This window comes from Nesoenas mayeri (genome assembly GCF_963082525.1).
Source record: "Nesoenas mayeri genome assembly, chromosome: 4".
Taxonomy (NCBI): Eukaryota; Metazoa; Chordata; class Aves; order Columbiformes; family Columbidae; genus Nesoenas; species Nesoenas mayeri.
In genome coordinates this window covers 9056732-9084455 of record NC_137540.1, presented here as the reverse complement: position 1 = coordinate 9084455, position 27724 = coordinate 9056732, and the positions used below count along the sequence as shown (strand labels likewise).

Here is a 27724-nt window from a genome sequence, read left to right as displayed (position 1 = left end):
TGCTATGGGAGATGTAGGTAGGACCCTTTTGCCTGTGAATAGCAAAGAGTCAGGATGCTGCGGCAGTGGGAATTGTTCCACTAGCTCAAGATCCAACTGCAGTAATAGAATTGGTACAGATTTAAACTGAATAAACATCAACCAGGAGCAAAACAGTCTTCCTCAGATTTTCTGTGCATTACAAGGATGTAAGACATGACAGCAATTCACCCTATATTTTTTCTTTCCTGTGGCTGAGAAACTCTCAGTATTAGTATTTCTGGGTGCTGAAAAAAAACACTGGGCCATATTTGAAGACAAAAATCTGCAGTTTCAGGCCCGATAAAATAACTAGCAAGCATAGCTAGCTGCCCTTTGAGAAACTATTATCAATGGTTGTTAAAAAGACCCTGTATCTGTTTGCTATAAGGGCTGACACCAATCAGTGCAGTATAGCAGAATAATAACGAAAAACATAATAATAAAGAAAAATCTTAGGGAGCTGGGTACAGAGGAATTATGATAGTTCAGTTAAGGTACCCAAGTGGATGCTGTCCCTTTTTATGCTGCATTGGCAGTAAAAGAGACTGAGCCATTATTTCTACATTTAACACTTGTACATTTTTATTTAGTTAAATCAGCCATTGTACACATTGCAGCTATGTATTGTTAGTGTTGTATTTTTTTTTTAATTTTTAACTAATACATGCCCTCATAGATATATTCAATTAGTGTTATCACCATGGGAACAAGATGCTGATTCGTCAACTTAAAATTCACTTCTTCTCACAGTATTCAAGTTCTTTGATAACACAGCAAAAAATCAAAATAAGAGGTGAATAACCATTATGTTGTTACACAGAACATCATCTGCACCGCAAATAACACAACAGAAATGCATTTCTTTAGAGCCCCGTTCTTGAAGATCAACCTGTGCTGTCTCTGACAATAAACCGTGACATGTCGTGAAATGTTTCATCACGGATCTCATTGGTTTTGGCTACCAAAACACTTTTTCTGCTGCCCAAAAAGTGTTAGCATGGCACCTGGGGTTCTTTTCCTGCAGGAAGCCAGAACTCCCAAGATGTTTTCATGCTTTTGGCATCGTTACCTTAATGAGGAAGTGCCCTTGTTCTGAGCACTGAGTGAGTCATTAAAAAGAAAACCAAACCTTTAATTGTAGAAGGCCAGATAAGCTTGGAAAAAGTATTACTCCTAGAGGAGAGGATTTGTTTTACTCTGGTTTCAAGCATACTATTAAAAAACTCAAATAGCTGTTTAAAAACATTTAGTGTGTTTGTGTGTGTATTATATGCTAAAACACTTCAGAGCTCCCTCCATTAAATATTAAGGTATAGAACACCCAAAATGTCAGATTCTGTGTTCCCTTTTTTTTGAAAATAAAAGTGCAGACATGCTATCGTGGTTTCCAGAGGGTTGGTTTAGAAATATATATATTATATATAGATAACAAAATAGTAACAGAAACTGGCTTTTCAAGGATTGTGAGCAGTTTCTCTTTAGAAAACACTTGATTGGAAGATAAAAACTGCTCGCTCAGTGCTAAGAGGGCTAACAAGCTGACATGATTATAGGAGGGTTTGGTTTTGACCTTCAAATGCCACATGCATGTATCAGATAAGAGGCAATCTTGATAAAACACGGTGAATTAATTATTCTCCTTGTATAGTGGGTAAGTCTTTCTTCATAGTTATCTACAGTGCAGTGGCCAGCAGGAAGTACCACCAATTAGACAGTGTGGTTTGCTAAGCGGTGATGAAAACAGGAAACTACCGTAGTTATAATTGTTTAATACACCCTGCCACATGTCCAGATCTAAAAGATTTTAATACCGTATGCAAATGTGCCATAGATATAGCTGCTAGCAAGTTGGTTACCTAATTGGGTATTCTTTTATTTTATTTTGTTTTTCTGGAAATCTTTAAGTGGCTGTCCAAAGGTCTTAGAAGTATTAATGGCCACTGTCAGCTATTACTCTATGAGAACAGCTGAATTTCCAGGTTTTTAGCCTGACTCTTAGAGCCTTTAACTATAACAGATCCCTAAACTGGAAGTCTTAAGGATGCAGTAGGTCTGCAGTGCTTCCTCCTCAGTCAGTCTGTGTTTGCAGTTGATTGTGTTAACATTATTTTATTAATCACTGTTCAGCAGTGTCAATAGACCTTGTAATCCATGAAGCTAATTGTAGTCATAGGCAGTGTGTTTTCTGCAGTCTTGTAAGTCCAAATACTCTTACTATATACAGTTTACATGTTAACTCCCTTTTTCTTATGATGCATATACATAGTCACTTGAAGAGGCCTGTAGATGAAGTTGGCTTGACAAACGTGATTTCATGAAGCTAGTGCAGAAGCAAAGGAAGGGCAAGAAGTGGCGATGCTGACAAATTCCCAGTACAGCACAAAGACGACGATTCGGTGGATAAATCATCCTGAATGAAGGATGCTATCTTTGGTCACAAATTAGCTTACAGGGTAAAAAAATAACAAAAACCCAAAATCAGATACGGGGGGAAGAAATGAATTCACTGCATCTGCACAAGTAGAAATGGCAGTGTCTTCCAGTGATTATGTAGGTAATAATGTCTACACCTAGACAAGATGAATGCTGCATACTGGATGGATGGTTATGTGGTGATGTTGAGGGGTAGCAGCTTCTCACTTTGCCTCCTGTTCCCAGTCCTCTTTGCAGAAGTGTCTAAGAAGCTGCTGGAGGTCATGTTGGAGGTCATCCTGTGGTAGCGCTTCTGGTGTGTCTTCCACCTCTTCTATGTGAACGTGTTTCCCATACCGATCCTTCATCACAGTCCTCTTCTGTGTGTTGGCTTTACTCAGCATTGTCCTAAAAAAAGGAGAGAACTTTTGTTAAAAGCCCACAGTCCCTGAGAGGTTCTAAAAATGTTCCCTTTTTGCTGCCGTTTTAAGGCTCGCTCTTTGAAAATAACATGAGAAGAACTGTAGCTGGCAGTTTAAGCCAGCTACTTAGGTAAGATAATCTCTATACATTCTGAATACAACACACTACTGCTTTAACTAGCTTTCGTAATGTAAAGTAATAGCAAGTCATCTCTATATGCTATATGTTTTAGATGCCCAGCAAAAACATGCCATCACACAGACATGCAGCATATGTTGAAATTCACACAAGACTTTCTATTTGCTATATTTAGTTTGAACATGCGGAGTTATCCTGTACAGTAGTCTTTTAAGCTGATTAAGTTCTCAAACACTTACTTGTGAACAAGTCTCACTTCTGCCAGCCATTAAAGCTACATTCATGGCAATCTAGTGCCCTAAACTGTTCCGTTAATTACTTTCTTACCTCGCTGGAACTGTCTCACTCACCTAGGTCAAAATCTTAAACCTCACCACCTCCCTTCCAGATCTAGGCAAATAAATGTAGTTGTCACAGGACAGCTGGGTGGCTCTTGCTTAACTTTACCCAGAAGCCAAATTTTTGGTCAGTGTCCTTGAGAGAGGACCATGGGAAGCCCAAGGACACGTGGAAATTCCTGAGTGCTCAGCCAGGAATAGACTGATTTCTATCAGCCAACTGACACTTCTTAATTTGACCTGAATGACCAAAAGGTCCCTCTGTTGGATGGTGCACTTGGACAAGAATGTGTGTTCTTCATCCAAAAGTGGATGCAGCAGGTCTCTGGGCTCTCAGTGTGTTGTTGTGACGCCATCCTGCTCACTCTGGTCTGGTATGTGTTTGCAGCTCGTAGGGGCTTCCATCCCAGTGAACTGGGATACCAATTACAGCTTGTTACAATTACGTACACAGTTTGGTCAGGATGTTATTTCAAATACTAACACTGGCTTTACTATCTTGATGGCCACTGTCAATACAAATGGTCTGAAAGAAAAGGCTTGTAGCAGCCTTGGCTCAAGTTGTGTGGTAGAAATTAATACACTTGCTGTACTTCTGTACAGCAAAATACTTTCCTATCTGCCCTGCCTCATTCTTCATAAGGCTCAACTGTCACATGCATGTATCTATATATATCTATCCATCTCCATATATCAGATATATATTATTTTGATATAATCTCTATTTTGATAATGTTCAAATTGTCAACTGATAACAGAGTCAACTGGTATGAAAAACTATTTTTGATGTAACCTTGATTCATGTTATCTGTGAATCACACCATTATTCTTGTATGGCCTCCTATGGAAACCATCCAGGCAGTGATTTCCCCCCCCCGCCCCACCTTAGTACTTATTCTAGCCAGGGTGCAGTTACCTCCCTTCACAGCAGCCTGCCTGCTGTGCTGTTTTCTGTTTGTGTCTGAAACAGTGGCAATAACAGACCACTGCTTTGGCTATTTCCCACTGCACTTACACAGCATTGAGACTTTATCTTTTTTCCCCCCACTGCCCTGCTTGGTGAGTAGGCTGGGGGTGGCTGGCAAGAAGCTGGAGGGCAAACAGCCAGGACAGCTGCCCCAAACTGGCCAAAGGATGTTCTGTAATACATACCATCATGCTTGGCAATAAATAAACAGGGCAGAGGAAGAAGATGGGGGTATGCAGGGGGTTATATCTTCCAAGGTGACCATTGATACCTAGCCAGTCTCTGAGCAGTCTGCTTGTGGGAGCTGGTGAGTGATTGCATTTCCATCACTTATGTGGTTGTTCTCTCGTTCTTTCACTTATTAACCTGTCTTTACCCAACTCATGAGTTTTCTCACTTTTGCTCTTCCATCTCTCCCCTGCCCCACGGTGGGGCAGGAGGAGGGGAGGGAGCAGCTGCGTGGTGCGTGGCTGCTGGCCAGGCTGGACCCACCACACCCCCAGTGACCAAGTCTTTTCAAGTGAATGCAGATCTATCCCTTCCTGAAAGATAATGTTAGTAGGAGTCTTTAGTACTTTTGGAAATAAAGCCTTAGATGCTGCCAGTAGTTTCACTTCAGACACTCACTTAAATCCCCTTATTTATAATGAGTTTGTTAATCCTTTTCTAGTAACAGTTCATTGACATGCCAAGCCAAACCTTTTAATAATCGATCCGTCCTCTTTCATTATTTCTTTCTCTACTAAGGTGGGAAGTTGGACTTTCATTTTGTTACCTGTATAGCTCAAAGCCTCAAATAAAAACATAAACTTCAAATTAAAACAAAAACTTAGAGAATAATTGCTCTTCATACTTTAGCACTATAATTAATGAAGTTGAATACTGAGAAAATTGTGAACAGAGAAATAAGAGAAGCATCTGCCTGCCATTTGCATCCTTTCAAACATTCCTCAAATGTGCAGATCAGTTATAGTTTCTTGTATAGGATAGTTTCATTTTACTAATAATTGTACTGAAGTATGTTTTGGTACTTTCTCTCCAACTTTGAAGTTGCTCAACTTGAGGCCCTGGAGTACCACACTGCAGAACTCATCCTTTGTATCTATTGATGACAGCTGCTACGGTCACCTTTTTCCTGTCACAGAAAATACTCTGATAGCTGTTCCACCTGTCACCTTGTGCTGCCTGTTCTTACTGCCAGCAGTACATAGATGGGTATACATAGAGAATACAGGTATACAACAGAAAAACAGATGAAAAAGGCTACATTTTCATTTTGGCTGGATATGTCTGTGTTATCTTCCATGGGCTTCTTGACAAAAGCGTGTTATTTCCCAAGCCATTTCTTTGAACCCATACATGAACCCATTTGAACCTGGTTTTGCTGCTTGTTTTGTTGTTGTGATGGCAGAAGAATCTGGCTGCTGGGCCTGTATTCATAAGGGGAAATTTGGCATTTCAATCTAAAAGCTTAGTGCTGCTTGTCTTCCTGCAAGATGTAATACCATTGGACAGCAGAAAACATCCAGGCCATGACATTTTTGCATCTATGCTTTTATATGATATTTTGTCAAATTAAAAAAAAAGTACTTATATTGCACCTAATGATGCAGAACTTTTATCCACATGAATCTTTAAGATGTGTTTTACACATGTTATTCGAAGGGACAATAAAATAGAGTAAGAGTGAAGTGCTATCAGTTCCTCATAGAAAAAGCTGTATTAATGCAATATACCTTTCCTATTACTGCAATGTCTACACTGATCACAAAAAGCATAAAACCAAGAAAGGTCCTTCATTAGCTTGGTAGCTATTTTTTCATTTTGAGGATAAATACATCAGCTACTCAGAGATTAGACTTAACTGTATCCATTTTTAAAATTAGCTCCATATGTGGTAACATATGAATAAACAATTTTTTAACAGTAACCACACATACGATTTCTAACAACTTCACTTAAAGACTCCATAGGTTTTGGAATCTTAAAATGTTTCAGAGCTAATTCTGTAATGTTAGCTTTCCCCACACATGCTTTACATACTAATCTTTTTAGGACTGACTATAACAACTGAAGTTTACACTCAGTAGTTGAGTATGATCCTCCACCAAAAAAACTCCCAGTAGAGTAGAATTTGTATCAATGTATGTTGTGACACCTGTGTAGCATTTATAGTTAAAAGGCATTTTTACCTCTTCAAAGTCCTCTTTGGCTGACGGAAGATCAGTAGCTAAGCGAGCATCCCCCAGATGTTTCTCCGTTCTCTCTCCTTGCACTACAGTGGTCTTGATGACTTTGCTGACCTTCCGGCCTTCCACTGGTTCAGACTGGAATTTGGAGGCACTGGGCACAACAGCGGGTTCAGACAAGGTCACCTGGAAGGTTAGAAAGCAGAAGTATATTGGATATGATTTACATAATGGAGCTTTTAGTTACTCCATCACCCTTTCTTAATCATTGCCATAGAGAACAAGCATATAAGAAGTGTCTCACTTTCTATGTGTACACATCAAAATACTGAGTGCACATTTTATTACCTGCTTTACAGCTCCAGAACAAGACGTTGTAAGACACCTGCTAGTTCAGACAGCAGGAACGCCCCTGAATAACTTATTCCACTGAGCAGCTTTATGCTGGCAGGGCAAAAACTGCTTCTGGAACCTGAACTTGCCTGAGGGTAGCGGAGATTTTGGCACCCTCCACCACAGCACGGGCTGCCCTACTGGCACCAAGTTGTTACACCAAGTGACAAGTGGACTTCTTGCTGTGAATCCTCGCTGTGTTCACACAGGTAGTACCAATTAGTGGTATCAGTCATATCTTAATTTTAAGATAGTCTTTTGAGAGATGAGTCACACTTGTAAAACCAAGGAACTCTTACAGGAGCAACAAACTAGAATTTTAGAAAGCCTTGTGAAAGTGACAATCGTGATTTTTGGCAAAATACTTATTTAGCATATATGGTGGGTTCTGTATGATACAGAGTAGCTCTGGTGTGGTCAGCTGACTAAAAAGAATTTGTTTCCTTGTTACTCCTAGAGAACTAATTCTGATGATTGCTGCTCTCTCTTGCCAGAATTAATTGTTGTCTTAGCATTTCTAATGATTGGTTGTTAAATGTCGCTTTCAACTGCAGTACTTCTGAAAGCGACCTCTGTTACTGGCTTCTGACCTTCGTTGTGCTGACACAAATGTCCTAAGGCAGGAAAAGATAAACTGAAAAGCACTTACTTTTTCAGGTTGTTCTTTTCTTTTTAATTACCTGGCTCTACAGTCTGCATGGAAGTAATACATTTTTTTTTACTCCCTTCAAAGCAAAGAACACTCTGCTAATTTAAACCTCATATAACTGTATAGTTTTAGAAGGATTTAGTTGTAGAAACCTGGAGAGCATGAGAGAACCTCATTACAATGTTCGCTAATTTTCTTATCAGAGTAAGAGGTATACTAACAAATACAGATCTGCCATTCATCTATATGTCATTTTAGTACAAACCTACTTTCTTTATGAATTTGGTACTTCTCATAAATCACAGAATCTGTATCCTGACCTATTTTCAGAGAAAACTTCCCATTTTCCCTGACAGCCTTCCCACCCCCAGCCTTTCCCTCTACAATAAAACTTCTAAAAGTATAATTCAAAACTGAATGTTGTTGGCATGAGTAAGATGTAGTTACTAAGTACGCTGCTGGTGTTTTGCTGCTTTGTATGATTGCAAAGTAGATTATCTGACCTCGGACTGTTCACTCTCGCTCTTCAGCACAACCCGTTTTACAACTTTGGAGTAGGCATCTCCCTCTTCAACTGTGACAGGTGTTTGTGGTGCTCCTTGCATTAGGATTTCCTCTTTCTCTGTGCCATCTGGAGAAACATAGCGCCGGATGATCTTTCTAGTGACCTGAAGGAATTAAATAGAACTTTGTCCTGAAAGAATTAACAATGACATATTCCTTCTTATTCTCCATATAGTATTTTCTACTCAAACAGCATCTTTTTTCCTACACAAACCTACCTAGATGGTTCATTGTTTTAGTCTTTAACATGTACACCTGTAGTAAAGCTGCCAGTTGATGTGTTCACCCTACTTAGGTTACCACACAGCAAAGCTTCCATAAACTGACTTCACAAGTGGACACAATATAGATATTGGAATGATTCTCTAAAGTAGTAGTTATTATTAGGAAAAAGATGTATAGTATTTTAGAGAGCAGACATACTTTACAAATGCACAACTGCTAGAAAACGTTTTCAGAGTGGCATTTCCGAAAGGCTTCTGAAAGTATCGAGGTTATCAGCTTGGCTACCTAATGCTTAGAACTAGGTTCACAGAGGGACTTGGACATCACATTGTAACACTGATGGTACTAACCACTGCTGAGCTAGTGAGCTAGAATTAACCAACCTAAGAGACTAAACGGGTGCTTAAGCTTTCTAGGCAAAGAAAGCCAAAGAAAGAGGGGCAGCAAAGAATTATAGGGTTCAGGATAAATTTCTCATGATGATGCATACACATCCCTCTGTGTGTGACCGGAACTCTACATTTTCATACAACCTTCCCAGCCTTTTTTGACAGTCACCACCTGCTTTGTCCAAAAGCTTATTTGCTGTGATGGTCATTCAGACTGTGTCACTTATATTTAAGAGTCACAGAGGAGGGGGTAGTGCCCTCCAGGCATGGACCTACCCAGAAGAATACAGTCATGCTCACTCTTGCGCAATGTGCCCAGGAATATTTGGCTGGCGTTACTTGAATTCAAACAGCTTCCAGAGACACGCTATCCAGCTGAGCGTCTGTGAAGTTCTCTTGAGAGACAGCAGAATTCAGCCAAGTCCTAGACCAATTCCCTAAGCACTGAATCGTCAGATGAAGCAAGGAGCATAGAAGTTCCTCTTCCACCTTTGTGCTGTGCAGAATTCACTTTGTAAGCATGGTCTAAAAATGTTTATTTTATGAAGCCATCACATAGTAAGTACGCCCCATATTTTTTTGTGTCATAAAAATTGAACTCTATGTACAGATATGGAAATTCAGGAACCTGTTCAGGCAAAGCTGAGTGGGGATTTTGAAGATCTGAAGTCTGGATTTATCTGGCTCTTGCAAACCTGCCTATTACTTTAATTAACATGAGCAAACATGATCTTAGATAAAATTGTCATGGTGTGTTACATTTATTGGGAGTGTTGGTTGGTTGGGTTTTTTTTAACTTTTTCTCAGAAATGTGGATCTATGCAGAATTTTCATGGGTTGTAAGTGGAAAAATTAACAAAATATTAATATGCCACGTTAGGTTATAAACTCTGAAATGGAATGATCTTGCAAATCACAACAAATCTTCACATCTTGGAATTTCTCATTAACAGAAATTCTGGTTCCTTCCATGCTCTACTCTTAAGTCCTGCCCCTTCACAAAAAAAAATAGGCACGTATGTGGCTGTATTTATGCTTCACTTTATAGGACAGTAAGAAGGTAGCAAGGGGCATAACTGACAGTACCTTCTTTACCACTGTGTGGCCATGTTCATCTGTATATTGCTCTTCTGTGACTGTTTCTGGTGGCATTTCAGGCATACTATCAGCCTGTATGACAAAGAATGAAGTTTTATGAAGCAAATCCTTCACATAGGGAACTTTAATTTTAAAATCGGTTAATTGGTTAAAGAACAAAAACAACAGCAAAAGGTTAGAAAATTCTGCAAATAAATACTTAGACACACACAAAAAACTAATGCCACAATGGACGGGCAAATATTTGTTAGTTGACTGTGTCATTCATGGGGGTGAGAAGTCTTTGTCCTCCTCCTACGGAGGCATCTCATGGAGTTTAGAGTTGGGTTAGCAGTAGTACCACAAGCCTCCCTTCAAGAAAAGGTGTTAGAATGGCTTATGAGGAGCATTCCAGCTTCAGGTGCAATCCCAGCCAAGCGGGGTCCCAGCAGCATGCCTCAAGGTGCCACCAGGCCCAGTCACCCCCGGCTCGTGCCATCCTTCAACACTCAGTACCTGAATAATCACCCGGCGACGAATGACCCTGGTGGTTACCATCTCCTCGTCCTCCGAGCTGGTCTCCAGCCCACCTAACTCCTCTGCTACTTCCTAGAGGAAGCATGGAACCAGTGCTCTGTTGTATAGGGTTCTAGTAGTACTTACAGGTTCTGTCTTTATCTAAAACCACCTTCACTTCTGAAAAGTTCTGCTTTTAGGATTTTGGCCTCTTACGTGACTTCAGTCTGCTGAACACTGATGCGGGGCTGGAGGCTTTGGCCACTTGACTATACATTAGCTGTTCATTAGCATATTGAAAAAAGGAGGATGAATCTTTGTGGTACTAATCCTATAGGATGCTTTTGGTGATCTTAGTGCTCTTAAGGTTGCCAGTGACAAGCCTGAAGTTTGTGGCAGCCATGGCTGCAGGTGGACTAGAAGGTATTACTAACACCATCTCTGGAATTCATACGTATCGCATATGGTTTCAGTATTGATTGCACAGAAGATTAGATTAAAGCCTTTTAATCCCCCATAGCGGTAAATGCACAGTGCAGCATATAGACAATGAGTAAACAGTTTTAACTAGAGAACAATGTATCAAAAGCCTTGCACTGGAAAGAGCAAGAAAACTAGTTATAACTGTTGAAGCTCTTCTTGCTCCTGCATTGGGAAGAATGAAATGTTTACATGAAGAGTTCAGAAGGCAAGAGAAGCTGAAAATAATACTTGTGAAATATCAGCAGTATAAAAGCATAAAGGGGAAAATAAATGAGGAAGGAGGTTGTTTCTTTTTAGCAGTGCTAGTTTTTGCTGGTTTAGTTTAATAAAAGAACTGCTGGGGAAAAAAAGAGTATGTTATCTTTGGGGGCAGCCTCTTCTACAGCAGCCACTGTATTGACCCTATTGTAGCTGATCTCTCAACATTTGCATCATCCTCCACACTTCATAGTCAACCTTTTTCTGAGATCCCAGAGGCAGATCCCTGAAACTTTTAATTCCAGAGGTGGTACATTTACAGCAAAGAAAGAAGAACCTGGTTCTAGGTGAATGTCAAAACAGGAAATTATTCCTGCTTGAATAGAACTGTGCTTTTTCTGCTCCAGCTTCACTGGTGAGACTATTTTTTTGCCCAATTATGCCTTCTCCTTTTCTCCTACTTAGGATGGGCAAAGAATGCTGTTTATTCTTGAACGTTCTTGAAGTAATTTAAATTCCCCACTGAGAGCCATATAGTTGTTTTCTTTTATTGCCTCTTGACATCTTCCCTTCTCCAAACATTGCAATAAGGTTCCTTTGTCTTACACAACTGTCTTCCGTCTCCTGTCTCCATTTCTCTTTACTACCTGCATGCTACATAAACACCATTCTCAAGTTCTTTTCTTCTAGTACATCATAGTGCTCTGCAACATACATCCTGCTGTCTCTTTTCCATCTCACTAATTTCACGGTATTTTTCATGTCATTCTTCGTGCTGCTCTGGGCTACTCTTGCATTTCTTCACAAGCTTTTATCATTATTTCTTTGGTTTTCATTACTTTTGTTTTTCAGCTCTCACTTGCACATAGTTTGTTTCTGTACCTGTAATTTACACTAATTCTCTCTTACATGTGTGGACATAAGTTTCAGACCAAAGGACCAATAAGGGTAGCAGAACCAGAATTACAGTCTAGACTTCAGGATCTGGCTTTTGCTTAAGCTTTCAAAACCTCTATACAAATGACTATAGCTAGCCTTGTAAGCACAGACAAAGGAGAGAGACTCTGTTGCAGATGGGGACTAATTAGGCTCATTAAAAATATTCCTATCTTAAAGAATGAGACATAAAACTTTGAGGCAAAGTTGGTATTTACCTTTTCTATGGATTCCTCTTCATAGCCTCTTCCAAACTTTTCTGTCTGCTCATCAGTTGACTCCACTATCACTAGACTAGTTCTCTTTGGAGAGAGGTCATCCTGGTGGAGCTGGGGGTCCTCAGGCTCTTGGATGATGGGAGAGTCACCTCTCTGAGCAGATGATGGGGGCTGTGGGGATGGTTTTTCTTTCTCTTCCTTTGCCATATGGAAGTGCGCAGATTTTTCGCTTGCTGCTTTTCCAGTTACTGATGCTGTGGACTGCTCTGTTCCCAGAGTTGTGACACTGTGAATTACAGGTTCAAGGAAAGTTACTACCACACAATCCTTTCCAGCTTCCATAAATAGAACATTATGTGCTGATGAAATATTGTTATCAATAGCAAAGTCTAGAAATAACTGATAGTCCTTGACAATAACTCCAGAGACTAAGAAAGTCTTCAAATGGATGTCCAGACATTACACCCAGTTCTGCAAAACTTGGTCTTTGTAAAGGACTTGTGTGAGCTTGGCTGTCACCTGTGCCCACACCAATGTACATATTACCTTTATTTTGTTTTGGTTTGGTTTTTTTCGGGGGTGGGCAGACAGAGACTGGATCACTGCAGATGGATGTCAGGCACATATTACATTAATTACATGGTATGCAGGTGAGGAGAGACCAACATTTACGTCAAATGTTGGAGCCTTACCAAGCAGAAATTTAGTAGGGAATCTTACTTTGTTTATAAAGTTATTTTCACTGTTGAGCGTTGTTATGATTTAGTTGCTGCTCCAAGTTATTTAAATGTATTATTACTTATGTTACATAAAGAAATACATATATTAAAGCACATATACATGCAATATTGTTTTCTTGCATGTGGGTGAATAATAGTGACTTCAGATATTAAGCCAACTTTCATCTGAGTTTTATCACGTATATAGCTTTAAAAAGGTCACTTCTGATTTATACTAATTGTGAAAACATTACCCGCTTCGCTGCCTGGAATCTTTTTCTGAGGCTGACTTTTCTCTTTTCATGTATATCAGTAAAGAGAATCAAAAATCAACTATATCAAAACTGGTGGAATTACAGCCTGAAAAATAGTGAGCCTGCAAAAATGAAATCTTTCACTTCTGAAATTTCTGAGATGCTTCAGAGCTGGCATCTACAGACTTGATTTTTTTTTTTTCCTCCCTCATCCTAAAAATTAACTGGGGACATAATTAAATTTTAATAATAGGAGTCCAGATTCTCTTCTCCATAACCAATCCCCTGAGTAGATAACAGTAATAGCAACATGAGTTCATTAACTTGCCTGTATATGTTTGGTTTTTTCCCGGCACAACTCAGGGTTTGACAATTTGTTGTGCTCCCCCCCAACTATTGCCCTTCATACGATTGTGTTCCAAAGTAAGAAAACATTCCATTGTAGTATAAAAGTTAAACAGTATTGATCCAGCATTTTTTCCCCATTCAGCAGGCCATACTTATTATTGTATAATTCCTTTTAGTATCTGTTCCTTATCAGCTATGTAAATCCAGCCCAATTTTCTTCCTAGTTCAAACTAGATAGGAAGTATAGTGATATTCCCCTGTTATCACTACTCTTTTATTTAGTATTGGCAATATTGTCTCAAATGTATTCTCTATTCCTCAAAAACATTCATTTTTCTCATGCGAATCCTTAGGATGTATAGGTATTTTTGCCTATCAGTGGAACATAAATCCTCTACCTTAGATGTCGTTTTCCATACTCTCTCTTGGGTGTAAAGCACATCCTGAGCAAAAGATTCCCCCTAAAAGACCATTTGGCAGACTCAGCTTCACTTTGATTGCTCAGAGCTGCGTCTCTGCATCAAAGCTAATTGCGCTCAGGAAATCACTCCTTAGGAAGGGGATCCTTGATATTTTGCCAGCCTATGAATACCTGAATCAACTCTCCATTGAGTTCTTGGTGTGGGCACATCATTAGGGATGAAGAAAGAAACTTGACTCTTTTCAAGCTCCTTTGCAAATAAATGAAACCAACCCCACCGACAGCACCAAATCAGAATTCAAAGCTTTGCTAATGCAGGTCTTCTGAATCTATACATTATCATGTGTTGTTCCCTGAAGTACTTTGTCACATCTGTATAAAACCCTGTTTCTGTTTTTTGATCGTATGAAATTTACTTTTTAAGATCTACTTGCTAATGTGTGGTTATGAGTTTTGTAAGTAATGATTAAGTTGGAAAATTTTTGTCTCAATTGAAAAAGCCATCCTGAAGTTGAAGAAAGGTCCCTCTAGTGTTAATTCCATTAAGTTTAACATTACTTGCCATCTAATATATGAAAAATATACACAGTTTGGAAAAAAAAAAATTCCATCTTTACATTATCCTTTATCTTTCATGTGTACTAGACCAGATTATTGCTTTAGGGTCACAGTGAGAAATGAAGTTTCTCTCCCAATCCTGAAGGCTCCTCCGCATGGATTAAAAAGTTTTCATTACCTGCAGTAGCAGTTAATGAACTGGTGTGGACAACTGGAGGAAAATTCTAGTGAGTTCAAATGTTTAAAAGAAAACTGTAAAATCCTCTTATTACACAAAGAGATAATCTGTTCCATATAGGTTTTGTTCCAGTCTTTTGACACTCACAAATATTCATGTTGTGAAGCAGATGTTTTTTCTGGCACATCTTGGGGTTTCCCTGAGAATTCAGCTTCTACTTGTTCCTTATGTGCTTGTCTCAGGAGCTCAGGCATTGATAGCTCTGCCTCGCTCCTGGGAGTACTGTCCTGAAAAGGAGAATAACTGACAGACACGTCTTCCTCAGAGACAATAGGAGGGTGTTCAGTTGGGTCACTGTCTTTAGATATTCTGTGGTGTTCTTCTTGCTTATGTCTTGAACTGTACAGTTCTTCTGGCAGTGCAGAAAACCCTTTAAAAAACAGAGAGATGAGAAATGTCATTACAGATCTTTCTAGAATGCAGGAAACCCTTTTCATTCTCCTTGTACACTTAAAAATCCTGGATGGAACACAGTACCTGAAACTTTTAGACATCTTGAGTAGAAGAGGACACCAAAAAAATCCATCTTGACAGTAAGCGGCAAAATAAAATTTACTCAGAAATTTACCTACAGTAATTAATCTTGAAACCTTTGAAGTATGAAAGAAGTTTCACAACAGTTTTTTCCAGCAGACTAGGACAGGTTTTAGTGACTTCCCCCCCATCCCATCCATCTGCTTATGCGAAAAATAACTACACAAGTATGGACAGAGAAATTAATACAGGGCTAGGAAAGAACTAGTTAATTTAAGTGCTTCAAAGCATATAAACAAATCTACCCACCTCCTACCCCTAATCTCAAAATGAGTGTTCTCATTCTGCAAAAAATGTAAAATAACATATGCATTTCTTTTGCACAGGCTCCAAAGTCACAAGCTTGAGCTTTTGTTTTGCTTACTGACCACATTCACTAGGAATCTATGGAGCTCTGAAGAATAGCTTGGAGAAAAACATAACTCCTTGTGCTGAACATTGAGGTTAACATTCTTAAACTAATCAGCTGTGATATTAAAATGCTAACTATAGCAAATAACCTTCTGTTTCTACATTATCCTAAAGCTGGGACATTATATCAAGCTACTAGTTCAATACTTAGTTAAGGATGTAAAAGTATCACTTCCCGAAAAGAGAATTTTATTTCATATAATTTGGAGGTGTTTCTTTAGTTTACAACCATTGATCTAATCTACTGGACTTTCAAACTTAAGAAATCCAACGGTAGCATAGCAGAATTATAAATATCCTGGATACTTGAACCCAAAAGTTTTTCCAAAGCATGAAGTAGTTTTCCTTCTACAAATTGTGGTGAAATCCTAATGCGACCTTCTTAACTGTTATGGGAGTACTTGTATAAGCAAAAAAACCCCAATAAACCGGGTGTAAGTATTTGCAGTAGTTTCTGCAAATTTCCTTCCTGCAAATTTCATTTTCCAAATGAACTTTCCTTCATTTGGTTTATAAGAATCAGCTAATGCAGAGACCTTGTACCTGGTGAAGTAGCGACTCGTGCGATGTCACGCTTGCGTTCATCTGTATTGTCCATGTCTTCAAAATTAGATTCTAGTGCTCAGTCATAAGAGCTAATAGATTATTGTACTCAAACATTTCAGAACAGAAGCTAGTGCTTGGAGGAGGGAACCTGGATCAGGAGCCATTTACCTTCACTGTGGTCCAGTCCTATTGTTTGTTCAATTTCTGCGTACGTGCGAGCGCCGTGGACCTGCATGGAGTCTATGCCGCTGGTCTCCATTAGGTGAACAATATCCATTCGGTTGATTTTTGTAAGACATTGGGTAAGATTTGTATCTGTGGCATTAGAACAACACCATGTAGCTGAGTTAATGATTTCACATGCCCTCTCCCTTCTGTTTTCCATATGATGGGGACATATATAGGGTAATGAGCAATAAAATATCCTGCGTAAAATACAGATGCATTTAGATGCACTGCTATGTAAAATCTAAAATTAACTGAAGGGCTGCCTATGAAATTACCACTACTTTTGTTTTTTCCTTTAACCAGTTTGTTTTCCCAAATATTTTTCAGTTTAGGAAAAAGAGGCCTGAGTGTTCTTCCACCCTTACTTTGCTGTAAGATGTTCTGTCTTGCCCTCTGAATGAACAAGATTAAACTATCTTCTCTGAGGATTCTATGATGTGCCATGTTATACAGAGCAGCTTAAAAAAAATTGAAGTACAACCCATGGACATTCTTACTATAGCCTAATTTTGACCTTAGTTTTCTTTTTGTGATTATAACATACATCTGTTGCCTTAACTAGTAAATTGGAGACAGTTATAAGTACTACAACTGGAAACAAACCTGTTGCATGTTTCCCATCCCTTTCAAGCCAGTATTTGAGAAGTGCATGGCTCTGGTCTTGAAGTGAATTAGGATTTTCAATTCGGATCTGGTGAATTTGCTCTTCTGTGAAATCCAGTTCTCTTGCAAGCTCTGAAAAAGAAATCCATGTCTGTAAAGATGTCTTTTTTTTCTTCTTCCCTGCAGCAAAGTGGATTACAAACTAGTAAAAGAATTCATTTAAGCAATGGCATTTCATAGGGCTAGATTAAAGCACAATACTACCACTCCCCTGGACTTTTTTCATTTACAGAAAAGTAAATGTTCATGAATCACAGTTGAGAATCAAATATGTGAAACTAAGAATAACTGATGTCTTTCTGATACAGCATAGACTGCAGTCCGGAAAAGAGAAATGGTTTAATAGGCTGTAACATCTTTATTGTGCCCAGAATGAGGAACAGCTTTCTTGCCATCACTAACTAAGATGCAGCTCTTGAAGCAGGTCATCAAATCAGATAAAGCCATAGAGAAAATATGAGACTCCTACTGGTATTGCTGGTGTCCAGATTTCTGCTTCTTTCACAAAGAAGGATTCATACTCTGTTCCACTGTCATTATCACTATAATGGCATGAACATGACTTTGGAGGGTGTCAAGGATGTAATGTTTTAACAAGGCAGAGGTAACCCTAACCCCAAAGCCCAAGATAAACTTATTTCCAGGCTGGCTTGTGAACTGGTGCAACTGTAAATTTCAACAAATATAGATTAAAATCTTATGTACACAAATAAGTTTGAACAAAAAACAACTACTAGTTTATCCCCCAAAGTAACATTTGACACAGTAATCTTTACTATAATCTAAGACAGAAATATTTATGCAGGTGCAGTAGCCCGCCCTCTCTAAAACACTATGAAACATTAAAGGCTACTTTGTTGAGCATCCATTTATTTCTAGTTTTGTGTTCTGAACTGTCTATTTCTTTATATAAAATTTTCAGCAGATTCCTAATCTGTTATATTGCACACGTCTAAGTTCTACTGATTACAAGATAATCCATGTTGGAATGAGTGATACATGCTTCCAGTCTTCTCTGTAGGTTGAAATAGAGGACAGGAAAGGAAGAGGTGAGTAACAATAAGCAAAAGTACCAGTGATATTTTGTATATACTCTGAAGATGCTTATAAAAACAGTATAGAGCACAATCTTCACTATCAAGGAGTTAACATTTTTTTTCTCTGAAATGCAACCCTTCTTTAACTCCTAGAGTCTCGTGTGTTTTCAGGAGTATGGTACCGCTCTAGGGATAGATACCAGAAGACAGCTACTGAAATATTTCTATAAAACATCTTCAGATAATCAGGAAATCATTTGAAAGAAACAGGAAAACAGTGAGGAATGTTCCCCTCCTTTCTCTCTGGAGTAGATAACATGCATTTTACCTGTCCAGCTGAATCCAAGATGATCAGCAATATGGGCCAGCCTTTCCTCTGTCCTTTCCTGATCATCCTGTTGATCTAAAGGTCAAAGAGAGCCACAAGTTGCCTTTTACATCTTAAGAACCATTTTCACAGGTGATATAGGCCAAGAAGGGAAAGTGCTTTTTTTTCTAACTGCTGTAATCTAAATGTAGAGAGGCTGTTACAAATAAAGTGAGGACTGTAAATCACCAGGTTAAAAAAAAAAAAAAAAAAAGCTAGCTCACTCGCTTGTTTGTTTTTCCAAAAAGCACAGAACTATTTGCCTTTTCCATTTAAAAAATCAGGTGTTCATGTGAAAATCTAAACAAGAACTGAAGTGCTCATTGTACCTATTTGGGCCAAGAATTTTATTGTAAAACTTCATTCTAACATTAAATTGAAGAGTTTAAGTGAAGAGCCATAGTTTTCCGCGCCTCCTTAGTCAATGCCAAGGTTGAAAAACTCATGTAGACTGGTGCTTGTAATTATGTTCTTTCTGTAGTAGGGAAAGTTTGTTCAAACAGTCTATACTGCGCTTCGTATTATTGTTTCTATTTGAGATATTGCTAATTTAAATGCCTTTGACTATTTCAACTAGGGAGTGATATAAAATACTTACAATGAAGGCAAGGGAAAATCAGATGTTCACTCGCCAGTCTTCACTTACATCAGTAACAGTGAGACTGACTGTTCCTCCCATCCCCAAAGCTGATCTGAGGATGGCAGAATTTGAGTTTTGGTTTTCCCTGAATACAGACATGGATCGCAATATCTGAGATTCAGAAAATTGCTTAAGGTTAATGATATTTGCATGTTTCATTTTAGCTACTGGATTTCCATCATGGCTACTCAGAAGTAATAAACAAGTAGGTGAGAGGAAAACCCAAACACTGCAGATTTCTTTGTGTAATAACTCAGAAGAAAATGGATTTGCCTGTCTCAGTTTCAATCAGTGCCCAAATATTTGATTTTTAGTAAAAATTAATAGCTAAGAATAGGGCCAGGGAAAGCCAAAAGCCAAAATGTACATGACCTGAGTGATAGTTTGATGGTAAGACAATACATAGTTTTAGAAGCATTTTAGTTTCTTAAGGTAACACTTCCCATAAGCATTCATGGTTTGCAATCTTGAGATTTTTTCATAGACAAGAAAAACACAGACACAACACAAAAAAACAAACACAACTCACAGGGGAAAAAAATGCACAACAACCACCAAAAGCTTAAAAGAAAACACCACACGCATTACACGTGTATACATACATACACACACACACCAAAGAAATCAAACAAACAGAAATAAAACAACAAAAAGTTTAATTCATGACATGCGTCGCACAGGGAATCCCAGTTGTTGTCAAATACCTTCAGTATGGTCATGGACATTTTCATCAGGGATACGTTCAATCTGAGTCTCTACAGACTCATCCCAAATGGGTCTGGTGTCAAAGATGTCTTCAGGAACTGACTGCTGGGTCTCACTGGATGGCACATTTTCAATTACTGAAACTTCTAGGGCGCTACTGCTTTCATCATCTGAAACTAATTCTTGTTCTCTCTCTGACTGCGTGAGTCTTTCCACTAATTTAGAAGCTTCATCACTAATTTCTTCAAAGAATTCTATGGAGTTTTTGTAAAGGTCAAAAAAATGATCCTTACTTTCTTTTGTGGGACTGTAAGCACTGCGGGAGGCTGTAGTGCTTCTGCTTTTAACTGGTAACCGTGATGAAAATACCTTGGGTCTTGCTGTTGTTGCCTCATCTGAGTCTAGCTCAAGCTTCATCTCTCTCTCCCTCTCCCTGGTCTCTGCTTCTGCCTCTGCGTAACTCCTAGCTTTGATTGAACGTTTAGTCTTTGGGTCCATGGGAATGCTGCTATCAGATTCAGATTTACTTCGGTTATCTTGTTTCATAGGTAGTTTGCTTGTGATGTCGAGAGCTTTGGGTGACTCTAGCTTGCGGACAGATGTGTCTGTGTGTGTGTATTGTTGTTCAGCTTTTTGCGAAGCTGTTTTGACGGGAATTTTAGACTTTGGTTTTGCTTGGTCATCTTTTCCTTCAAACTGCGAACTGTCTAGGAAGCCGTCTGTAGGAAGACCCTCGTTTTCCCATTGTTGCAATGATTGCAATGCAGCAGCAGCCGTTCGGACAGGAATTTTGGATTTGCTTTCACAAGAAGGCACTGTCTCCATTAGAGCAGTAGGGATTTCAATCACAGATCTCTGTTCTTCTGGTGAGGAGTCTGGGGACTCATCACCTCGTTCAGAAGAAACAAATCTAGTGACTTTGGAAAAATCTAACTCATCTTCTACTACAGACTGCTCAGGAGAGATAGGGCAAGGCACCTGACTGCTATCGACCGTGTCAGTCTCTGTTCTGCAGAAGGGCTCAGCTTCCGAGGCAGCAGTTTCTTTCTTTGGTGATTTTGAAGAAGCTGAAATACCCATTTTAATTGGAATTCTGGATTTAAGATCTGCTTTCGTGGTGCCTGTGCTGACACCTTCAACTGTCATTTCTTCTGATTTATCACTAGGCTCAGATGCTGGGGGTGAGTATTTCAATGTTTCTTTTTCTTGTATATCTGAGTCCTCCAATTCTGAAGGTGAAAATGGATCTGGTGAGCTTTTCAGCTCAGAAGATACCACCTCTGCTGCTTCTTTCATTTCTTCAGACAAAGAAACTTCTTCCTGAGGCTGCTGCCCCATTTGGAAGAAGTGAAAACTTTCATCTGGATAGTTCCTTTTGGTCATATCAATGGCTCCACTTCTAGTCATTTCAAACAACTTTCCTTCCTGGAAAAGAAAAGGATTTTGTTCACTAAGTGGCGTCCCTTCTTCGGTGGGTGTTCTGGCTGGTGTTGTATCAGGTGTTGTGCCTTGTGATCGCCTGTCTACCATCAACCCAAATATCTTTTGTTCCTCCTCTTTCACCCGAGCTTCAAAAGCTTCATCATCTTCACGTATTTCACTCCACATGTCAGAATCCACATCAGTTTTAGTGATGACAACTTGACTGATCAATTTCTCTGTTTCATCTCTTATATCCTCAAAGGCAGATTCAGCACATTTTGTGGAATCTGATGCTGAAGACCCTTGTGATGTTTTCTGAAATGCATCCTCTGGTTTTGGCTCTGTTTCCTTATCTACTTCCTCTGAAGAGTGATATTCACTACCTGGGTCTCTGCTAAGTAAAGCTTCACTAGTCTGACCTCTTCCTTCTTCAACAGAATAGTCTTCCCCAGATAGCGGACTTCTGCCAGCTCCTACATTACTTTCAGAGTCAGTAAAGAAATGTTCAGAGGACACATTTTCATAAGGGCTTACTATGTAAGGAGCACTACTTTCAGCAGCATCTGCTACACAACTTTCAAGTTCCACTGTTTCAGTGGTAAGGGATGAATACTCTGTTAAGGGTTCCTCTGCACAAATACCTCTTTGAGATGTTTCAAAACCTGTAGCTGCTTTTCCCAAAGCAGAACAGTCAGCGGTATCATCTTCAGCCAGTTTGCAATCTTGTGGTACACAGTACTCAGCGGTACCGTGTCCACAAGAACGATCACCTACTTTGTCAGACACAGCTCCCGTAGCAATGAGATCTGTGTGTGGTAACAGTGCAGTGGTTTTGACATCTTTTTCAGTAGTATCATATTGTGGTAGAGTTTGTGAAGACTCAGCATGAACTTCTTTTTGAGAACTGTCACCAATGGAATGATACAGAGTACCACCAAATTGTGTCACTGGGGCACTGGGACTAAGTGTCTCACTGTCATCTGTACTGTCACATTTTGATTCACCGGTTTCTGCTGATACACAACCATCAGAATGACAAGTGCCTGATTCTCTTGTGGAAGCCTTACAGCTGCCTCTAAGGGTACATGGTTCCTTTTTGTCATCTTCTGTTGGCTCATCCTGTTCTGCTTTAACTGCACCTACCCTGGAAGAGCACTGTTTTGAATCAATGGGTTGAAAACCTTCATCAGGGCTAGAACTGGAGTCGATACTGGATGGTAATGGTGAGGGTGGCTGCACTCGGATCACAGGCTCCATTAAGAGGCCTGAATCGGCTTCTTTTTTCAGCTGAGTCAATTCTGGCTCGCTTTCTGAAGAGGAAGAACTTTTTCTAGATTCAGCAGCAGATGTCACCACTGTAGGTATATCTGTTTCTTTTACAGCTGTTGACTCTGATTCTTCAGCTTCACATGCAGCTTCTGAATCAGCATCTACAGAAGATTCATCTTGCTTACAATCCTTTTTGTAGTCTCTTTTCTGCTTTGCTTCTTGTTCTAATTCATCAAACGTTTTAATTTTGGTCACCATTTTAAACATCTCCTCTTCTGGGGTAAACCTCTTCTTTGGTTCACCTTCTGAATCATCCTCTGCTTCTTCATTGACTTCAGGGATCATGGCTGACTTTGGTATGTTTGACAGTGCCTGTGAGTCTGCTGTCTTAGGTGTAATTTCATAGCTAATTTCTTCAGAACTAGGAGTTTCAGGTGAAAGAGGACTTTTCCCTGAACTCTCCATGAGGGATGTTTGCTCTAGACTGTCATCATCAGCACTTCCCTCAGGGTCACGGAGAATCCTGGAACGCACCGATGCCAACTCTGGGTAGGTGTCTCCTTTGCTAAGAACGGGCTGAAGAGGACCCTGCCCCAAAATACCAGCCTTCACTGTTTGTTCTACAGGGCTACTTTCAAGAGAATCGCGGCAGGGAGACTCTTTCATAGGACTGGGCTCCAAAGAATCAGGCGTTTTGTGTGATGAGTTATCTTCTAGCACTGGGCTTGCTTCCAGTGAGTCTTTATGACTTATAGCCAAAGAGTCATCTGCAACTGGGCTAAAGCTTTCACTATCATGGCTAGCAAGTGAAAGTTCCAATTTCTGGGGACTTCTAACGACAACACGGCGTTCACAGGTTATATCTTTTTCTTTCTCTAAAGCTGTGTCATGTGTTTCAGAAGACTTAGTTAAATGTGCAGTGGTTTTGGATTCTTTATCCCTGCTAATATCTTTCATAATGGAAGCTGAGCTACTTTCTTTAGGTTTATCAGCCTCTTCTTCAGAGGCTGTAGGTACAAGCTCTTCTGACACATGCTCAGAATGAGACGTGCTAGTCTCAGAAACAGCATCTAGCTGTTTTTCAGTAATACCTTTTTTATCTTCCTTTGGAGAGAGTTCCTTCCGAGAACATGTTTCTGCTGTTGTGTGTGCTTTAGCTGCTCCTTTAGCTTCTTCAATTTGCACATCGGTTTTCTTCGGTGAGAACGAAAGGCTTTCAGGGCTTGTTTCTGGAGTCTCTGCCAGCCCCTCATGCTTATAACTGTCCTCAGAGCTGATCTGAGGGGTTCCATCAAGTAGGCTACCTGGAGAATCAGCCACACCTTCGTGTTTAAGGCTCTCTGAGCTCCCCTCAAAAGCAGCACTCTGCAGAGAAAGAGCAGGAAGGAATCCGTCTTTCACGTACTCTGTGGGGAAAGCAACACTGAAAGGACTAGTCAGTACTTGCTCCAGGTTCAGCTCTCCCTCCTCTGTCACTGAAAGGTGTCGGAACTGTTGATATTTGTCATTGTCCTCCAGTTCTTCTTTAATTACATCTGAAAAGTCTGTTGAGGTTTTTCTGTCAGGGCTGATTTGGAAGTCAGTATCAACTTGGTCATCAGAAGTCCTGCCCTTCACAACTGCTGTATCTTTGGCTCTTTCATCATCAAAAACTGGAGGAAGAGGTTCAGCTGTTTTTTTGCTACTCTGTTCCTTCACTTGGTCTTTACCCACAGTTTTTTTGGTAATTTTGACAGCAGAAATTTGCATCTTTCCTTTTTTTGATTGTGGCTCTTTCTCTGCTTTTAATATTGTGCTTTGTTTGTCCTTCTGTTTGTCTGTCTTGTGGCTTGATACTTGCCTTGTTTCACTTTGTGAAGTAATGGTTTTTCTCCGGGTTGTTTCCTTCTCAGGGGGCTGTTGCTTCTGTTTGACAGATTTGTGCTCGAAAAGTCCAGATATATTCTTGGATGGGTCTTGACCTGACTGGAAGGCTTTCATCAGTTCACGAACTGACATGGTCTCTTCAAGTCTTTCTGTCTTAGAAGAAGGTGAAACAGGTGGTTGTGCTTTGTGTGCTACTGGTTTTTTGACTTGTACTGGCTTTTTAGAAGCCTTTTCAGCAGCGCCTTCTCTTGTTTGAACTCTGACAGGTAGTTTTGACCGTATTTTTTGTTCATCTTCCACTCGTTTCTGAAGAGCTTTAACTTTATCTTTTATTGAGCCAATAGGAGTTTCCTCTATAACAGGGGATACAGCTTTAGCCTCAGGAGCAGCTGCTGGTGTTAAGCCAGGTTCTCCACCTAGTGACACATCTGAAGTGGGCTTTGTTAGTCTTGGTTTTTCTTCACTGATGTGCATCTTGCCTTCCTTTTGTTTTGGCTTGTCTCTTAATTTTGTCCTGACCGGCTTTTTCAATTCTAAGGCTGGCTTGTGTTCGTCCTGTGGACTTGTTTCAGTTGCTGGTTTTTGTCTGTCTTTTTCAGAATCCCTGCTTATTACTACAGCTTCAAATCTCTCTTCTACTAAGTCTTCTTGTAAGCCTTGTGGCTGTACCTCATGAAGAGAGACATATGTTTCTAAATCCTCTGTAAGGTAATCTACCGCTCCTGTCATGTCTGGCTTCTCCATTTTTGTTGTCCCTTCGTCTACCCTGACTTCTACACAGGTAGGTTCAGTGACTTCTAAAGGAGCATTTCTTCTGGCCTCTTCAATTTCATCATCACTGACAATGACCCATTCTTCCTCTACAAATTCTTGTCTGGAAAGGGACTTCTGCAAAACATGTTCTTCTCTGGTGTAGGAACCACCTCTTAGAATTTCATTTACTTTTTCTAAGTCTTCTTTCACTCTTTCAACTATTTCAAAAGGCTCTCCTGGCTCTTCTTCAGTGGGTTTACCAAGATCTTTCACTTTAATGGAGCCTGATTTATCAGAAGGGTCAGTTGTCAAGATGGCAGTCATTTTGATCAAATCTTGTTTCATCTCAGAAACTTCAGACAACAGGTCTGGACTGGCTAGCACAGGGACTTCATTAACCAGATGGCTTTTCAGGATAGATGTTTCTGTAGACTCTGTCTCGTCATCTTTGATGCGAATGAAAAACATTGAAAGTAAAATGGAAATCAAAAATAGAGATTGGAAAATGTAATCAGGACTGAAAATGACAGTCTTTGGTTGCAGTGGTAGGAAGGTCAACAAAATGGGCCGGGAATGGTGGATCCACAAAATCTGAGGGTACAAGAGCAAAGCAAAGCTAACGGGGAAAAAAACAAACCAAAACTGAAAAGGAAAATGGCAGGAAATAACTTGCTTAACTGTATCAATATAGCACAACCACACATACATTATCAAAGCTGCAACAAACCAAATCAGGACACCACTGAAAACAAAAAAAAATAGGAAAAATAAAACAAACCAAACAACAAAATTTAAAATTAAAAACAGAAGAAACACAGTGAAGTTACACAAAGGCATCTCAAGATTGTTCAGATGTTACAGATCAATGTTCAAATAAAAATAAACAAGAAAAAAGGGGGAAAGCATTAGAACTGATTGAAAGTCGATTTCCTCTAAGAGAAAGCCAGTGTTAGCAAACTGTCAGAATAACGTTGAGTTAACATTAGGTTTTTTTCTTAATGACCAAAATAAAAAGTTAAAAGTAATTGTGCAGTAATCTAAAATATGATCAAATATGTAGAGATCTGAATCAGCTGCAAACCGGCATTTCATCTAAGGGGATTTCACACCTAAACAATGAAACGAACATTCTTTTGTTTTAAGAGGCATGGTCCTTTCCTTGGAACATCCTCATTGACAACTAATGATTCGACTGAGGGAAGAGAAGACAGAGGGGAAAAGAGAGGTAATAAGAAAAACTGTGAATGAACTCAGAAGTGATTTCGAAGTTTAAAAAATGTAATGTATGGCAACCAAAAATCAGAGACAGTCACACTAGACACATACATACAATTCATGTAAGGCAAGTTATTTCCATGCAAAGCAAAGGTGTTGCAAATGCTGCTGGGTATGTAGCTTCGGTTAAAAACAGTAGCTTTAAAATTAATCATATAAATTAAAGATACATGAAAATATTGTAAAACATACTGTGGTGAAATATTTTTCTGATCTGTGCAATCAATATATAGTAAGTTGAATTCCCATTATGCCATAACTGCCTGCTGGGAATATTTAATTTCAGGAAGGACTACTAGAAAACGTATATTGAACAGAATGAAACATGGGAGGACTGAAGCAAGTTATGAACAGAATGCAATGCTTAGAAATTATAACTGTACATTTTGCTTTTAAAGGTAGCACATCACACAAAACTTGACACATTGCTGCACTCCAGTCTGAAAGTCCAAGTATTAATGCAAATAAGGAGAAGCTACTCAATATTTAATTATCTGTATTTCTTTGTAAAAATATCCTCTTTTCTACACTATTCTCTTGTATGTAATGAATGCTGAATGTTGGTGCTGTACATTAGTTATAACCAGAAGGCTAGAAGTGATTTTGGTCCTGTAAAGTTGGTTCCTATGGTTCTGCAGGTTTTAGCGTGAGCTGTCTAGCGCAGTATTTTGACATGGGTGAGATTTTCTACATTGTCTCACAGATCCATTTCCTTTTATGTAAATAATTATTCCCAAGCCAAGGACATACACATGTGAGTCCTAATTCTTAACAGTACCGCTACTGGGCCAAAAAATCGATCACTTGTCTTTTACCTTATTCACTTTAAAATTACTTAGACTAAAGGAGACCATTAGCAGAAGTGTAAGGGTACTGAACTAACTGCCTGAAAATAAGTTGCTTGGTTGTAGATATATTTTCCAGCAATTTGGATATCTGAGCCATCTCAGGGGTCTTTAAGGAGGGATTTATTGGTCTTTTTCCTGTTTGTTAGTTATATATTAAACAATTCCTGGGAACAGCATCTCTCTCTCACTCTCCTTGCACTGGTTCTACCCAATTCTCAATCTAATTTGCCATTAAGCCCAAGGAAGAAATAGCAAAACTAAATTGCTATGTGACTGGTATTTTAATTCATCCAGTGTAAGAATCACTAAAAATTCCAGCTCTACACCATGTTGAATTTAGATGAGTCTGTGACAGCCACAGCTGAGCAACCTCACCAAACCTGCATCTTATCCACCTTCCGTAGGGTAGGTGTACTGCATTGAGTAAATAATTATTTGGCAGAGGGAGCATTCAAGCCCTTTTTCACTTGTATGTTTTACTGTTCC

General features: G+C 39.4%; 1 protein-coding gene across 1 annotated transcript in view; it reads right to left on the bottom strand.

Moving 5' to 3' along the window:
• Positions 1–2657: 2657 nt before the first annotated feature.
• ANK2 (ankyrin 2) overlaps positions 2658–27724 on the bottom strand; it is a gene marked incomplete at both ends in the record, with an annotated part of 244068 nt that continues 219001 nt past the window's right edge. Inside the window, 12 exons of the mRNA XM_080343437.1 lie at positions 2658–2841; positions 4999–5090; positions 6492–6674; positions 8034–8198; positions 9795–9878; positions 10302–10394; positions 12137–12422; positions 14762–15044; positions 16334–16480; positions 16997–17128; positions 18422–18496; positions 19805–25561. Coding sequence (XP_080199563.1) covers positions 2658–2841; positions 4999–5090; positions 6492–6674; positions 8034–8198; positions 9795–9878; positions 10302–10394; positions 12137–12422; positions 14762–15044; positions 16334–16480; positions 16997–17128; positions 18422–18496; positions 19805–25561 — 7481 coding nt within the window. The remainder of the gene's footprint in view (positions 2842–4998; positions 5091–6491; positions 6675–8033; positions 8199–9794; positions 9879–10301; positions 10395–12136; positions 12423–14761; positions 15045–16333; positions 16481–16996; positions 17129–18421; positions 18497–19804; positions 25562–27724) is intronic.